The 14089-nt window shown below is 32.4% G+C and overlaps 1 protein-coding gene across 1 annotated transcript; it reads left to right on the top strand.

Moving 5' to 3' along the window:
• Positions 1–352: 352 nt before the first annotated feature.
• On the top strand, positions 353–2339 carry LOC145167114 (beta-glucuronosyltransferase GlcAT14B-like). The gene is made up of 4 exons (XM_079086209.1): positions 353–1169; positions 1265–1340; positions 1411–1526; positions 1599–2339. The coding sequence occupies exons 1-4, from the start codon at positions 587–589 to the stop codon at positions 2114–2116; spliced, it is 1293 nt and encodes a 430-aa protein (XP_078942335.1). The 5' UTR covers positions 353–586; the 3' UTR covers positions 2117–2339.
• The last annotated feature ends 11750 nt before the right edge of the window (positions 2340–14089 follow it).

Raw genomic sequence — 14089 nt, 5'->3', positions numbered from 1 at the left:
TATTATGTGACTTTAATTTTAAAAATTGAAAAATCTAGAAATTGACATGTGGATTTTATTTTATTTTAAAAATATCATAAAATGACAAGCGTCAAAACTTACGAGAGATTGACATGTTGCAAATTGATCTTTATTTATTATAGTAGATTTTTACTCATAAAAAAATATAAAATTTCAAAAAATAGTTTATTTGAATATCAAACAAAATATATTTTATATATATTGAAATCTAAAATAATTATTTCAAAATATAATTATTTTCACAAATATTATGGTTAATTTTGTGAATATCCCTACCAATTTGGTAAATAACCCATGATATGGTGGAGGATTTAACGTTAAGCAATGTTAAATCCCATCTTACACGTTTCCTCGATCCAACCACACAACCCCAAATCACTCAACTCTCACTCCCATTCCAATGCACAAACAATTTCCGAACACACCGTCATTGATAACATCAAGGTTCGGCCATTCCAGATACCCAAGATCAAACGCAGTAACAGGCGTTATCTTCAATTGATTCACTTCGTTTTCCCCAAATTTCACGATCAGCAACTGTTTTCTTCACAATTTTGATACAGTTATGAAGAAATTGAGGAGCTATTACATGCATTTGAGACATTCACACACAATAGAGCGCAAATGGATCTACCCTTTAGCTGTTGGTTCAATCGTTTCGCTTTTTCTCATCTTCCTAGTAACCCTAACTTCACCCGACGGCACTCCTCTCCTCCCCCTCTACCGCTACTACGCCTCCGCTCCGGCGTCCGTGTTTGTAGAAGACAAGCTCCGTTCCATTCCGGTTTCTACTCTTCCTCCTCCGCCTCGCTTTGCGTACCTCATTTCCGGTTCCAAACACGACGGTGCTATGCTCAAACGGACTCTTCTCGCCCTTTACCATCCGATTAATCGGCATGTTATCCACTTAGATGCCGAATCATCCCCTGAGGAGCGGCTTGAGTTGCATCAGTTTGTGAAGAACCATCCTGTTTTCATGAAATTCGGAAATGTGGTGATGATCACAAAAGCGAATCTCGTAACATACCGTGGGCCAACCATGGTGGCGAATACGCTTCACGCGGCGGCGATTTTGTTGAAAGAAGGCGGACATTGGGATTGGTTTATCAATCTCAGCGCCTCTGATTACCCTCTTGTTACTCAAGATGGTAAATGTGTCTTCTTTTAGTTCATCTAGCTACAATTATCTACGTTAAACAGACATTGATTATCAGATTATGATTATTGTTTGTTTTTGTTTTAGATCTTCTTCATACATTCTCTTACTTACCAAGGGATCTTAATTTTCTTGATCATACAAGTAAACTTCGATGGAAAGAGTAAGCGATTTACTCTTTTATCATACAAATTTCAAGTGAATCCATGTAATTTACCAATTGAAATGTATAGGTCTCACAGAGCTAAGCCTGTTATAGTTGATCCGGGGTTGTATATGACCAAAAAATCTGATGTTTTTTGGATCACACAAAGAAGAAGTGTTCCTACATCATTCAAATTATTTACAGGTATTATTTACATCTACTTCTTGGCCCTAAAGATCTTCTTCAAACATTTCATTATCCATTATTTTTCATTAGGATCCGCATGGATGGTTTTATCACGCCCATTTATCGACTTTTGTATCTGGGGATGGGACAATTTACCACGAACTGCCCTTATGTACTACACAAACTTCATCTCTTCACCCGAAGGCTATTTCCACACAGTTGTATGCAACTCTCAACAATTTCAAAACACAACAGTTAATAGTGACCTCCATTTCATATCGTGGGATAATCCTCCGAAGCAACACCCACACTACCTTACCATAGACCACATGCAAAAAATGATAGACAGTAATGCCCCTTTTGCCCGAAAGTTTCATCAAGATGACCCGGTCCTTGACCGGATTGACTTGGAGTTGCTTGACCGGGTGGGCCCGGATGTGATTGTTCCGGGCGGGTGGTGTGTTGGGGATCGGGTAAACGGGTCAGACCCGTGTTTGGTTGTGGGTGATGTTACTGTTCTTAGCCCGGGTTCTGGGGCGAAACGGGTTGGGGAGTTTATTAGCTCGCTTTTGTCAAGGGGGAGGTTTAGAGGAAGGCAATGTAAGTAGGGGTAATTTGGTAAATAATGATTTTTGTAAATAGTTGAAGTTGGAGTTGGAAAATGAGTTGGTGTAGAGGTTGGATTTGATAGAAAAAAAAGAGGTGAATAGATAATTTTTGAAAGATAAAGAAAATGTACAAAGTATGTTGTTATTTCTTGTAATTTGTGATGAGTGTAACGACTATAGCACATTTTGTTATATAACAATACACTAGGAGTATGTTAAGATATGTTTGGCAGACTAGTTGGAAATTTAACTGCTAGTTGAAAATCTAGCAAAATGATCGCTTCGTAGATAATGATGGTTTTTGTAATTAGTTGACGTTATTATAGTGGGAAAATTTTGTGATTATTGATGTTGGATTTGATATAAAAAGAGATGAATAGATATAACTTGAAAGATCGGTTAAAGAAATACAAAGTATGTTGTTATTTTGTGTAATTTATGTTAAATATAATGACCAACACATTTTATTATATAACGATACCTTAAACGAGTATGTTTGTAAGAGGGAGTGGTTTAATAATGGAGCTTTTGAGTGTGTGTGTTTTTTTTTTTTTTTTTATTTATTTATTTTTTTTTAATATCTTTTAGCTTTTAAAAAATAAAACTCAAAACAAAAAGATTTTGTTTGACGGTATGAGTTTTTGGTTTTTATATTAAATAAAAAAATTGAATCCAACAATTACAACCTAGTTTTATCAAACATGTTCACAAGAAAAATTGTAAATTAAAATGATCAAAATGAGAGGTAAATGATTATTTTTTACATATTATTATATATAATAAAAAAACAACCCTTTTATGAATAATATAGATTTGCGTTTTTATAATTTGGTCATAAAAGTTTTTTATTTTACACTTTGGCCACAAATCTATTTTCTTATTGTAGGTCAGAAAAATTTCTTATATTGACAGATTTGGTCCTTAGAGTTTTGTATATTGCCAATTTTCTCTTTATTTTTAAGAATGACACTTTCCATCCTCTTACTTTGTAGAATGACAATTTACATCTCATCTACTTTGTAAAATGTCACTTTTATCTTTTAAATTTTAACAACAATTTCCACTCCTTTTTCTTTTTCTATATTGTCATGTTTGCAGGTTTGATCCATAGACTTTCGTATGTCGGCAAGTTTTGTCCCCCCCCCCCTCCTCACAAAAAAAAACCATGTACACAAAACGATAAAATGATGAATAGTAGTACATTCCTTTTGTGTGACTAGAACATAGTAACCAAACCTTGTCTATGTCCCCTGCAAAGCCAGATGGGACAATTTCTGTAAAATATCATTTACTTAATAAAAATAATTTTGCGTCAATGTGAGACTAGCCCATTTGGTTAAGGCTGTCTCTTAGATTGGAGGTTTCGAGTTCTAATCTAGACGTTGGTGAATTCTAATAATTTCACGATAATAACTTCTAATCACGAACCAATCGTTGAAAAACAAATTACACAACTATTTTTTCTGACTTTCGTTTTGCAAAATATGAAAATTTTCACAAAATTCCTTTTGCAAGTATTTATGAATACTTTGCAATCATTCTTAAAATAATTTTATAAAACTGGTTTTGTATATAATCTGGACAAAAAAACATTTAAACCGAAAACAACACAAATTCTCCAATCAAGTTGTCTAATGTGCACTTTTTCAGTGTATCAAATTCGTATGCGTTATTTTAAAAATAATAAGATCTAAAAAAAAACGTGAGCGTACCATTTATATCTTGAAATAATAATAACTAGGAGAAGCCGATGCTCCGCATGGGGTGAATGAGCTTTAGATATTAAGTCAAGTAAAGTAATTGTATTAGCCCAAAAAATAAAGATGGAAAAAGAAAACTATTCTTATTAGGGGCAATTTGGAGAAGTTTGGAATGTTGGTTTCCTGTTATTGGAGAAAAGTTGAAAAAAATGTGACAAAATCTTGAAACCAAAGAGTTTCTTGTTATTCTTATTAGGGGCAATTTGGAGAGGTTTGGAATATTGGTGGCGGAAGTGCAAAAAGAAAACTATGGGGGCAATTTGGAGAAAAGTTGAAAAAAAGGTGACAAAATTTAGAAACCAAAGACTTTACTGTTCCCTAACCCCCACGAGATTTAATATCTATATCATACTATATTTATAAAGGAAACCCCTTCATGCATTTGAAACCCCACATATTTTTACCTTCAAAGTAATTAATCACACATCATGAAAGGTTTTATAACTTATATAATATGTTTAATAAGCAATTAATAGATAGTCTACTATAAAAATGTCAATCTCTTTGAGTAAACATACAAATACAAATCACATACAAAATTCACAATGAAAACAAGTTTAAAAGTTTTGTGTTTGTTTGAGGGCTTTGGACCATTTTTCGAGCCATGTTATTATGTTAAAGTTTTTAATTTGTAAGTTTGTTATATATACTAATTCTTTTTTTTTTTTATATATTTTTTCTTGGTTTAAGTATTCTTTTAAGACAATCATTATATGTGGTGGTTGACACTTTAATGTAAATTAGATTAGATTCATGTTATCGATCATATGTTATGGAAAGTGATATAGATAATATTTAATTAAATATTGTATGTTTGTGTTGCTTTAAAGTAATAATTAATTAAAAATCATTGATATGCGATATTATCCATAGTATCCATGTAAGTCTCTTTTAAAATGCAAATTATCTATCTTATCACTTTATATTTTAGTATATGTTTAACATTTTAATTATAATAATAAGTGTCTTTTAAAAAATTTCTTTCATTTATTAATAATAATAAGTGGTTTTAAAATTAATGAATAATAATTATAAATAATAAAATCAAATTATAAAAATAATGGATATGTCATATTATCAATGCAAGTCTCTTTTGAAATGCAAATTGTTTATCTTATTAGTTTATTATTTAGTGTATGTTTCACTTTTTAATAGTAATATTAAGTGTTTCTTAAAATTCTTATTTAACTTATTAATAATAATAAATGGTTTAAAACAAAAGAAGAATAAATCTAAATGATAATAACATCAATTTATAAATTACATAACGTTAGCAACACATAAATTGTATTTTAAATAAACATCATTATTGAAATTAGAAAATAATTGCATAAGTAAAAATTTAAATTAATCAATCATAACAATTGTTAAAAATAATATTAAATAGATAATTATACTTAATTTTATTAATGAGGGAGGTGGGTTGATATCAATGAATAATATTGTTCAAAATATTATTTCAAAGTTAATGTCAATAACATAACCATTTTAAACATATATTTTTTAATATTTTACCAATATATTTTTAACCTACGCTGCGCAACGCGTGAGAATTCGTCTACTATACTTATAAAATAGACATTTTTTTTCAATCACATTCATTTGAAACCCCCCAACTTTTCAACTTCTTTTTAAATTAACATATTAAATCCAATATTATTATAATTTTAATATCAATTCTTTATTCTCAATATAATATACTTAGTTTGTTAAACTAAATATTTTGTTAAATTCAAAACATAATTTTTATAATATATTCAAAACTTTTTTTTATAGTTAAAAAGTTTAAATGGATGATCTAAATGAAAATGTCAAATTAACAAAAAGAAAAATTAGTTAAAAATTACTTTTTATAATAATAATATTTTCCATAAAATAGATAGTCTAAAATAAATTAAAAATATTAAAATTTTAAATAAAATATTAAATATAAAACATGTATCAAAAGGTAGTTTTAAAATTCATGAAAAATAAAATATGTCTATATAATTGAGTTTATTTTTATTTTCACGGGTAGCGGTTATTGAGATGATGCGATTTTAGATAGAATAATATAAGATCTGTTATTTGATACTCATATAACATTACAATGTCAACTTAAATATAAATTTCAGTTCCACTTAAAAAACCCAATGAATATTTTGTGAATAGTTAAAAGTGATAAATTGTAGTGGTAAATGCAAAAACTGAATTATAATCTCAATTTAACTAAAATATTTCCTAAAATATTTGTATAATCGTTAAAAGTTTTCAAATAAACAGCTTAAAATAACTTATAATAACAATAGTTAAAAATAACTCTATATAAATAATTATATTGTTACCTTTAAAATCGAAAAACAATTTTTGATGTTTTAAATAATTATAATCATAGAAATTAAAACGTTAAGCAAATAAATTTTAAAAAATTAATTAACAATAACAACTATAAATAACATTAAACCAAATACTATATTTAATTTTATTCATGAGTAACTAGCGAGTAGAATTTATTCAAACGGTTGAGATTATGCAGTTATAATAGATGTATATATTATCATATAATTCAAAATAATCAATATAATATATCAATTTAGTATACGGATGATTATATCAAATTTAACAACAATATTATTGTTATTTAAAAAAAACATATATTTGTAAGATTTCAATTATATACGCGTTTCTATGCAACGCGCGAGCATTTGTCTAGTATATATATAATAGGAAAAAACTTGAATTTAAAATCAAACGTTACTCAAAAAAACGTCAATATCACATCATTGTAAGAAAACTAGAATAAATAATAAATTTTCGGAGACGACAAGAAAAAAAAGTGTGTAGTATGGAATAGGGTCATATAAAGCCGGATGTATATTATCTTTTATCTTTTTTTTTAGTGTCATATTAGCTTTTCTTTTATTTTTTTTACTCATAAAAATAGGAAATGATTACTTTTCTTTACTTTTCATTTTTATTTTATTTTTAAAATAAAAATAATTAATTTTTAAGCTTTATAATTTAAAAAATAAATATAATTTCTTAAAAATGGTTAATAAACATAAAACTTAATTAAATTAAAATACTTAATTACTTAAAATAAAAATTACATAAAAAAACAAGATTAAAAAAACTAGAACACAACCAATATTAAAAAAACAACGTACATTTAAAAAAAACGAAACAATCTAGAAGAAATGTTTTTTCATGATCTTCTCATTCTTCTTCAAAACTAACTTAAGGGTTGGTCCCGAAAGATGATCGATGTTTTCCATCAATAACTTTATATCGTCTATTTCTTACCTTTCCACACATTCCTTCCTTTTTCGGCTTCTTTTTCTTTGTCGAATGCCAAACGTTCAACGGAATTCAGATTGTATTGATCAAAGTCGTCGTCATTTTCCGCATTTCGTCTATGATGCACCGGAAGAATTCTCATTCTCCTTTCATTTTGCTTTGTCCCTACCCATCGGTCGGACAATTTCCTCTAGCTCGAGTTTGTCCTCCTCATTTAAATTTAGGCCAACAAGAGAATAAGAAGAAGTTGTGTATCCATTGGAGCCCATTTTTGTTCTTTTTGATTGCCCTTGTAACACCCGATTCAAAGTACTTTTCAGTTTAGACTCTTGGTGTGTTAATGTTTTGCAGAATTGGTCCCTAGGGGGGTCAGATTTGCCAACTTTAGAAAAGTTGGTGTACGCTGAGCATACTGGCTCATTTCTTGATCGCGGGTCTTAACCACGTACGCGGGGCGTACGTGGAGTACGCATGGCGTACGCAGGCCTGGGACAAACCCTAATTTTTAGGGTTTGTGCCCTATTTAAGCATCGTAAACTCGTTTCTTGGCCATTTTAGACCAACCTCCATATCTTCTAAACCCTAATCTCGCCCTTAGCCTTTGTTTGGTGCTTTTGAGCTCTTGTGAAGAATCTTGGTGTGTTCTTGTGCATTTTGGAGTGGTAGTAGGAGATTGAAGACTCATTCCTTGGAGTGGAGCTTAGAGATCCTGAGTTAGCATCTTAATTTCGAGCCATTTGAGGTATAAAGTTCTTAGCTTGACAACTCCTTGTGTAGATGTAGTTTTGGGTTGTTTGTGGCTTATTTTGGTCCCTTTTGGTTGGTCCTTGTGAGTAAAAGTTGTTTCAGAAGCTTAGCCCTTAGATCTGGACGTTTTAAGGGTCCCTTATGCATAAAAATGCAAGCTTTATGGTGTATCTTGACCCATGCATGTGTTAAGACCTTTGTTAAGCTCTTTTTGAGCTCTTGAGCCCATTAAGCCATGCATGCATGTAAAGTTGCCAACTTTACGTGACAAGTCATCTTTAGGGACAAGATTTGAGAGTTTTGATGAAGGACTTAGCGGGTTAAGTGCTTAATGGAGTGAACTGGCACACTAGGGAGTACGCAGGGCGTATCCAGCTGGTACGCTGCGCGTATTAGCCCAAGATGGAGTACGCTAAGCGTACAAGCAGAGTACGCCCCGCGTACTCAACAGATAGGCCTTGGATTTGACGTTTTCGGTATTGGGCCAATGTTTGGGGTTCCATTGTTTGGGCCTTATTGGATCATCTGACTTCTGTGTTGGACTTTGGACTAGCATGTTGGGCTTCCTTGGATTTTAGGGCCATGATGGTTTTGGGCCCAATTTGGAAGATTGGGCCATAATTGGGCCTTGGGTTTCCAAGTAGAATTTAGGTCTTCATAGTAGTTGAGTTGGGCCTTGGCCTTGGGCCAAGCTAGATAAAGGGTAAAATGGTCTTTTGCCCTGGTTATGGGCCCAATAGATTAGACTGGTGGTTATGGATTGGGATCCAATTAATAATTGGATGTTATTGGTATTGATAGCGCGAGGATTTGTCGGACCAGCAAGCAGAGATTTATCTGAGTGATTCAGCAGTTTGAGGTGAGTTACCTCACTGTGTTTAGCGGGTCGAAGGCATCAATGCCGACCAATGGTTTATTACATTAGGATGCTAGATGTCTGCGTGACTCTTGCATGTGTTATGTGTTGGTATGCTTACCGGGCAAGGCCCGATAACTGTACTGTATGCTATTATCTTTGTGATTATCGCATGTGTTTGTATGATTATATGTTTATATGTATACAGGGTGGGGCCTAATGCCAGGCGGGGCCTGATGACTGACAGATCTGTATACCGAGCGGGGCTCGATTCCGGGGTTGGGACCCGATGCGGGGCGGGGCCTACTATATGTTTGATACGTATGGTAGTGGTAGGGGTGAAATAGACTCAATATCCGGTTGAAATAGACCGAAAGGGATTGCAAGCACCCGGTTATGATTGACAATATGTTTGTATGATATGTGGTATTTTGGGGAACTCACTAAGCTTTGTGCTTACGGTTTTATGGTAACATTTTCAGGTACTTCCTGTTCAAAAGGGAAGGGCCCGACTTGATCGCAGCGCATCTACCCATGTTTCCACAATATGATGATTTTGAGATTGTACTCTGATAATTGTTTTCTCATGAAATAGTTTTGGATAATTAGAAAAAGAATAATTAATGTTTGGCTAAAAGTTAATTAGTGTTTTATATCGAATAAAAAAATGAAAATTTTACCTCGTAATTATTGGGACGTTACAATCCTCCTCCTAGTATAACATCTTATTCGTATTTTGTCCACCTTGTACTAAGAATTAAAAATTTCCAACACTCGTGCGACTTGAATGACTTCCCCTTATCTTCGCGATAAAATTGCAAACCCTCTTGAAGAAATTCTTCATCTCATTGACCGTTTCTCCTTTGGATTTTTAGGTTGTTGTACAACTCGTTCATTTTTTAAACGACTCTTGCTATTTCTCGAACTTTAAATTTAGTTGGTGTTTGGTACGGTAATCATCATCTTTAGCCAACTCCAAGTGAAATCTCTCAAGAATGTGAAGCCAAAAATTATCTTCCGGTTGTGCATTTCCCGTCGCTGAATCCTTCGAAATGTCAACCCAAGCTTTTGTCAACACTAGCTCTTCTTGGGGAGTCCATGCTATTGGAATTTGGCTTGAAGTCTCTTGCACCGGTTGTTTTATTTTGCCGCGTGGTAGGGGTAGGGGTTGAGTTTCTGTAATATCCCAAAAATACTAAGTACAAATTTCATTTTTAATGATAACCCAAAACATTCATTCATTGTTCAAAGATAACAAAAGTGTAATATGTTTTCAAACATTAGAGTAAATCGTAAAAAGATAGTGTGGAATAAAACTCCAGGGGATGCAGTGCGATCAAACTTGGCCCTTCCCTTTAGAACCAGAAGTACCTGCAACATTTAAAACATGAAACTGTAAGCACAAAGCTTAGTGAGTTCCCCAAAATACCACATACCATACATTCCTCGGGCCCTACCCGGTATTCATCGGGCCCCGCTCGGTATTCCTCAGGCCCTACTCGGTATTCATCAGGCCCCACCCATAATACATAAAGGGCCCGACCCTAACATACATAACATGCATACATACAAGCAAGAGTCACACCGACAACAAGCACATAACGACACCTAGTGTCCTACAGTAGAGTGAGAAGACTCACCTGAATCCAGACGTGACCACATGAGCTAGATGTATTCCCCTTATCTGAACACCTATATCACATACCAATAATCTCTACTTAGCTCTTAGTTCAAGTTTTATTCAATAAATACTTAGTATTATACTTATTTAGGTTATTTTTAAGTAACACATTGACCGTTTTATCCTTCTAACCCCATTATTAGATATTGCCAAGTATATTAGCTCATATGACTACTAGATCAGTAAATTGTTAAATAATTTTACCAACTCTATTTAAAATGTATGTTGTTGGGAGTTCAAATAGAGAGGATTGAAGAATTTAAAGAACCTTTTGATCAAGTTCGACCTAAGCATCATGGGCTGGTTGGGAGTTTCTTTACCGTCGATTAGGGTTGTGGATGGCGGGGTGGTAGAAGAACCATCGACATGGCTCATCCACTTCTGATGAAGAAGAAGTGGGGTAATTTGATTTCGCCAGATGAGGTAATTGGATGAGGTTAATTTAATGGTGAGCATATGGATAAGAGTGTTTAAGGAGAAAGAATTCTAAGATGAAGAAGACATCATGAGATGAAGAAGATGGGATGCATAAAGAAAGAGAAAGCGGTGAGAAGGGTTAGGGTTGTTTTAGGGATCGGTATTTAGGCTGATACCATGTGATGATGAGATAAATGTTCCCGATAAATATTATTGAAAGATGATTAAAATATATATACAAATTACAACATGAATGTACACAACATACAAGGTAACAAATAATCTAATACAGGTAACTAAATAAAACTAACTATATACGAGATTCATCTCCAATAATTAATATATATATATATATATATATATATATATATATATATATATATATATATATATATATATATATCGTTGAAACATGATTATGTCTTCTTTTTAACTCAATAATCAAATCTTTAAATATCGTTTTCGTAAATGGGTTGAGTTTAATTGAAAACACAGTCCCAAAGCCTAGATTCCAAAAGTATTCAAAGTCTAAATACTAGCCCAATAATTATTGGATATTAACATAAGTCCATTTATAACCCTAATTAGACTTGAAGATAATTAGTAGTTGTATACCTGAGAGTGTGCACTGTGCAGTACCAATTCCATAAATTAATTTGAGTCTAATTACAAGCCCAAAATGAGAACCCAAATTCAAAATATGTCCAAAAATCCAATCGTAAGCCCAACAAGAAAATCCTTAATCAATCCTAAATGGCTAAATATGCTTCAAAAGTCAAAAGAGTCTGGTGTTATTTGTTTTTAAAAAAAACTTTTTCATACCCTTTTTGGCTACGCGACACAGCATACGCGTAACATTTATCCTCTCGCAACAGTTAGTTTTTTGGAAGGCTTCAGACTACAAAACCTCTGTGTGTGTTCTGCACGGCGCAACACTTGACTTGTCTCTTCAAACATCTTCAGCTTTCAATTTTTCCAAGTGATTTTTTTAGAAATTTGGTATAGCTTATTTTTTTTAAACTTTGATTTTTTTTTTTTAAAACTTTGATTTACGAATTTGATACAATTTCTTTTTATAGTTTCCATAATTTTTTATAACTTGATTTAAAAAAAAAAACGTTGATTTTTTAAATAATTTTACCGTTTCTATTAATAGTATTTTCAGTTTCGGTTGCATCTTTTTTAACATGTGTAATTATTTTACGAACTTTGTAGACATTGTTTGCAATATTTTCTTAATTTTTTTAAATAATTTTCTTTTTTATGTTTTTAAATTTTTTTTTTTTTTTCTAACAGTGCAATTTCTCAGTTTTCGCTAAAACCTCTAGAAGGTAAGCTACACTCTTTTGCTTTCAGTGTAACTTATATATATAGTCATAAGTCGTTATTATGAACTTATAAATAATATTTATCAGTGATTCTAAGTCATCACACTGATTAATCTACTTACGGGAGAGGTGTCTAGAATGGTCATGTTGGCTTGGTTGTTTGATTTTAGAAAAACTATATGCTGAAATGATCCTGCCTCCCAACTGTCATGCCTGACTGATCATTACTTGATAGATCTTGATGTAGACATTGGGATTGGTGATGAATCTAGACTATAATTATTATAGTCACCAGGATTACGAAACTAGACTAAGGCTTAGTACTTAATGCGTCTAGGTCTTTTCAAAGTACGAAGCGAAGCATTGCAGAAATCGTCAGTCACCCATTTTCATCCTACATGTGACATCACCAATTTCACGGTCAGAAAAGACCGATTTAATTATGGTTATTTCATTTAAGAGTATCATTTTTAAAGAATTATAATGCGAAATTTGTTCCCAATAATATGATAATATTATTACCAAGCATTTCCGAAGAAATGCGTTTCATTAATAATTTTGGGAGGTCATCATCAATACATAAACATAAGCATAACGAAAGTATCACAAGACTTACAATATCTAATGGACTATATTTCCTTTACTCTCTCATCAGATCCAAATATCAAGTAACTATGTATCGATACTTGTGATACAAAGAAACTGAGTGGGTCAGGTTGTGAAACCTGGTGAGATACATAGGAATTTCAATCCCATAATAGTCTTATGATAATATTCCTTAATTATCAGACCTGCAAAGCCAACTATTACTAAATAGTATAAATCTAACTTAACTTAAATATCTATAATTCCCTTTATCCCAAAATTACCCTTCCCAAGCGATCCTCACAGATCCTAGTCCATGATTATCAGGAGATAAACCGTTTTAAAAGATAGGACTTGACTACATTGCTAAGGGATTCCTTGGCTGGTGATAGTCATAAAGGAACCTGATCCATCAAAATACTTGATGAATTTGATATTACCCTTCATCTATGTCTGTAGGTTATGAGCCTACACTAGCAACATAATTCACAAGACCGCCTAGAATGGTCAAGTGTTGTCACCTACCCTCGGAGATGACCAGACATACTGTTACAGTTGCCTGATCTGGACCCACCATTTCTAGTCATCCAATAGGAATACTAAGATGTACTCTCGTACAGAGCTACCGTACATCGATACCTGATAGTGTCATAGGACAGAGTTTCACTCTTCGTTCCATACACATATACCTTTCACATGATGCTACCCACTATTCAAACTTAACTGAACTAAGCATTCTATATAAGTCTTATTTCCCTAATAGGCAAGACTACCCGACTTATGATCATTTCTTGAAATACGAACTCTATTTTAGGAAACCCTATCCTAATATTAACATAGAGTATTTATATTTCCTTTATCTTTTTTCACAAGTAGTACTTCTATTATTTATTATCATGTGATAATATTATTTACTTACTATAACACATATAGAGACATACCTGGTTTGCAATTTGTATATAACCATATAAATTTATAACACATATTCTAGGCAATAGGCACATAGTTCACATATAAAAATTTTAACAAATATTTAATACTTGTATTAAAATCATGTTCATTAAAGGGACTATGCACTCACTTGACTTAGGTGTGTGATAAGAGAATTCAGCAGCGCTTTGCTTCGCACTTCCAAAGTGACCTGGATGTATAAAACACTAAGTGTTAGTCTAGTTTCATAATCTTGGTGCTATAATAATTATAGTCTAGATTCATCATTAATCCCAATGTCTACATCAAGATCTATCAAGTAAGGAACAACCATGTTGGATCATATCAGAGGTAGGGTCCGTTTGGTATACAAAGTATACTGTTTGGAAATCC

Source organism: Lactuca virosa, chromosome 3 (assembly GCF_052849685.1).
Source record: "Lactuca virosa cultivar CGN04683 chromosome 3, Lactuca_virosa_CGN04683_v6, whole genome shotgun sequence".
In the NCBI taxonomy this organism is placed as follows: domain Eukaryota; kingdom Viridiplantae; phylum Streptophyta; class Magnoliopsida; order Asterales; family Asteraceae; genus Lactuca; species Lactuca virosa.
Note: the sequence above shows the minus strand (reverse complement) of the source record. Positions and strands in the feature narration are given on the sequence as shown.

Excerpts from the sequence above, each read along its gene's own strand:
- LOC145167114 (XM_079086209.1), top strand. The coding sequence starts at position 587 with ATGAAGAAATTGAGGAGCTATTACATGCATTTGAGACATTCACACACA. Across the intron at positions 1,170-1,264 it reads CCCTCTTGTTACTCAAGATG|ATCTTCTTCATACATTCTCT; the intron begins GTAAATGTGTCT and ends TTTTTGTTTTAG. Across the intron at positions 1,527-1,598 it reads ATCATTCAAATTATTTACAG|GATCCGCATGGATGGTTTTA; the intron begins GTATTATTTACA and ends ATTTTTCATTAG.